This window comes from Trichinella spiralis (assembly GCF_000181795.1).
Source record: "Trichinella spiralis strain ISS 195 chromosome Unknown Scfld6030, whole genome shotgun sequence".
Lineage (NCBI taxonomy): Eukaryota > Metazoa > Nematoda > Enoplea > Trichinellida > Trichinellidae > Trichinella > Trichinella spiralis.
Genome location: NW_003532969.1, coordinates 1 through 2,528, shown reverse-complemented (window position 1 = coordinate 2,528; position 2,528 = coordinate 1). Strand labels below are relative to the sequence as shown.

At 41.8% G+C, this 2,528-nt stretch overlaps 2 protein-coding genes across 2 annotated transcripts; both read right to left on the bottom strand.

The window, feature by feature from the left end:
* Nucleotides 1-417: 417 nt before the first annotated feature.
* Tsp_12721 (hypothetical protein) lies at nucleotides 418-1,717 on the bottom strand. The gene is made up of 3 exons (XM_003366420.1): nucleotides 1,614-1,717; nucleotides 1,048-1,150; nucleotides 418-618 (listed from the first exon to the last, which is right to left on the bottom strand). The coding sequence occupies exons 1-3, from the start codon at nucleotides 1,715-1,717 to the stop codon at nucleotides 418-420; spliced, it is 408 nt and encodes a 135-aa protein (XP_003366468.1).
* Nucleotides 1,718-1,783: 66 nt separating this feature from the next.
* On the bottom strand, nucleotides 1,784-2,453 carry Tsp_12720 (conserved hypothetical protein; the record flags this gene model as incomplete). The annotated part of the gene is made up of 2 exons (XM_003366419.1): nucleotides 1,784-1,885; nucleotides 2,182-2,453. Coding segments are annotated over 2 exons (374 nt in total), but the record flags the coding sequence as incomplete, so codon positions are not given.
* Between the last annotated feature and the right edge of the window lie 75 nt (nucleotides 2,454-2,528).

Here is a 2,528-nt window from a genome sequence, read left to right as displayed (position 1 = left end):
TCGACGTGAACAAGTTGAAGAGAAGAGAAGAAGAAGAGTTTAAAAAAACTGTTCTGCCCACCTTCACAGCTTGAAAAGTGTTGAACGAGAACATTTTTCATGGATGAAAAAGAACAAACAGTCGAAACCAGTGCGAAATGAACAACAGTAAAACAGTATACTAAGACAAAGATAGAATAGGAAGAAGAAGAAGAAGAAGAAGAATAGAACCGCCACCATCAGAAATTTAAAGCGCTACAAGAAAGTTTGACCGTGGAATAGAAGAATAAAAGTGAACAAAATGTCGAATCAATTAGACAGAGAACAAACAAACACACAAACAAATAATAATAATAAAAGGAAATCACAACCACCGCCCACCACCGGTCGAAAGCCTTTCCCCTTAATTTCACTTCAATGTGCACTCTTCAACCGTTTTCACTCATGCGATTCATCGACTGCAGCCCAGCGAAAAATTTCACAGTTTCCAAAACGGACAGACTTTTGACGTGGATCTTCTTCATGTGCTGCTGCAGGGATGATCTGCAGGCGAAAGTTTGCCCGCATCCCGACTCTTCGCAAACGTACGGCTTCGAACCGGTGTGGGTGTTGTTGTGGTCCATCAGCTGCACTAGGCTTCTAAATTTTAGCCCGCATCCTTCCACCAAGCATTCGTAAAGGCGCCTCGGCTTGCCTTTTTTCCCTTCGTGCATCCGCTGCACGTGTCTGGTCAAGTAGCGAGCTATGGCGAAGTGCTTGCCGCAGTTTGGGCATTCGAAATGCAACTCTTCCCTAAGCAGACTGTTCTCTTTTCTCTGGTCCACTAATTTATCCGCGTGATTTTCCTACAAAATCAAACATCTTTTCGCCCAGTGCTAATATATGCATATATATAAATATAAATATATATATATCTATATCTATCAGGGCGTGACAGTTTTCCTTTCGCCCATTACTTAGCCTCCGCATGATAACACACACACACACACACACAATGGTCATCACACTGCTGACACAACCTACGATGCGGTTGTAAGTCGAAAATCTGGACTGTTTTCACAGTAAAACACATTCCAGCTCGACCATCAACACAGCAATCAATGCCACGCAGATCTGACGGGATGCGCTTCTCTCTTTGTAGGCAATCAATTCAGCTCGAACATGAAGACCACTGGAACACAAGTCGACAAAAACGAAAAGAAAAAGAAAAAAAACAACAATTAAATTAATAAATCAATTTGGAAAATGAAAATCCGGTTGTTTTCCAATCAAACAAGCACTGGCCGAGCAGCATGCAGGCACTAGCTCGCCAGCTACTATTGAACAGACCAAAAATTGAAAAGCCTACAATACAACTCCACCTTAGCTGAGTTGTGATCTTATTTTTGCCAGCACTTGGTTGCTGTTGTAAAAGCTGCTTGCCGTCCGCTTCGATACATACTTGCCATAAAGTTTCAGAGCAAATTTTTCCATATCAATTTCAAATCACCTTACGCATACACAGAGAAAGGAAATTTCACTTTTTCAAACAAACAAACAAACAACTGTCTGACTTTCCTATTTTATTGTCGCCGAAACAAAAATTTTTTGAAATGATACAAACTGATTTTCAGGCTAGTGCAATCAATCAATACCGTGCAACCGTGTAAAGCAAGAACAACGCACAGGTTAGTACAGTAAAATTGAACCGATTCAAATCAGAAACCGATTTCACATGCTCCGGTCCGCTTAAACTCATAGCCCAAAAAAGAAAAAACAATTTCTTGCAAGCGATCCATTATAATACGAAATAGCGAATGACAAATCAGCCATCTAACACAGTTGGTTCGGTTGCTGTTGTTGTTGTGATGGTATTTTTCAAGTACTCTGAGAGAGAATCTGAGAAAAGCAACCAGCAAGCACTGTGCTTAGAGATTTCAAAGAAAAAAAAATCAAAAATAAGAAAACAGCCCAGCCACACCACCAAACATGCTTGTTAATTCGAAAAGTGAACGTCGGCACATACTGTACAGTGATTTAGAAAACAACCTGATTTTCATTTTGTTTACCCGTTGAACTGTAATCCAAATGCTAGCAGTGAGAAAAGTGGTAAAAATTAAAAGTGAAAAAGAGATCTTGTCATTGAGAAAAATAATCCGAGACAGTTCAGCTGAGAAAAAGCGGAGAATCTGAATTAGCATACTGGAACGTAATCCAACTTACCTTCACATGCCTGGCCATGGCACTCTTGGATACCTTACGTGTGCAACCGGGCACTGGACACTGGATAAAATTTACGTGAGAGCGTAGATGTCTTCTCAAACATTGGCGCTGGGAAGAACGTTTTGCCGCACTCGGTACAATCCAACGGCAACGGATGCACCTTGGCCACGTGCTTGCGCAGTTCGTTGTATTTCTGAAAAGTCCTCTTGCACCCCTCACGCGAACACTTGTACCCTTCGTGGATTTCTCATGTTTTTTCAACTGCCGCGCGACTGGAACCGTTTCACATACGTTGCACCTGTATCCCGTGCGACGAACGCACGTGTCGCGCAGTTTTGCTCTCGAAT

What these genes read in the sequence shown, in the direction of transcription:
- Tsp_12721 (XM_003366420.1), bottom strand. Translation starts at nt 1,717, where the DNA reads ATGAGTTTAAGCGGACCGGAGCATGTGAAATCGGTTTCTGATTTGAAT. An exon ending in TTGCTTTACACGGTTGCACG is followed by an intron (nt 1,151 to 1,613) that starts GTATTGATTGAT and finishes CTTGTGTTCCAG; the next exon opens with TGGTCTTCATGTTCGAGCTG. An exon ending in TGATGGTCGAGCTGGAATGT is followed by an intron (nt 619 to 1,047) that starts GTTTTACTGTGA and finishes GCTAAAATTTAG; the next exon opens with AAGCCTAGTGCAGCTGATGG.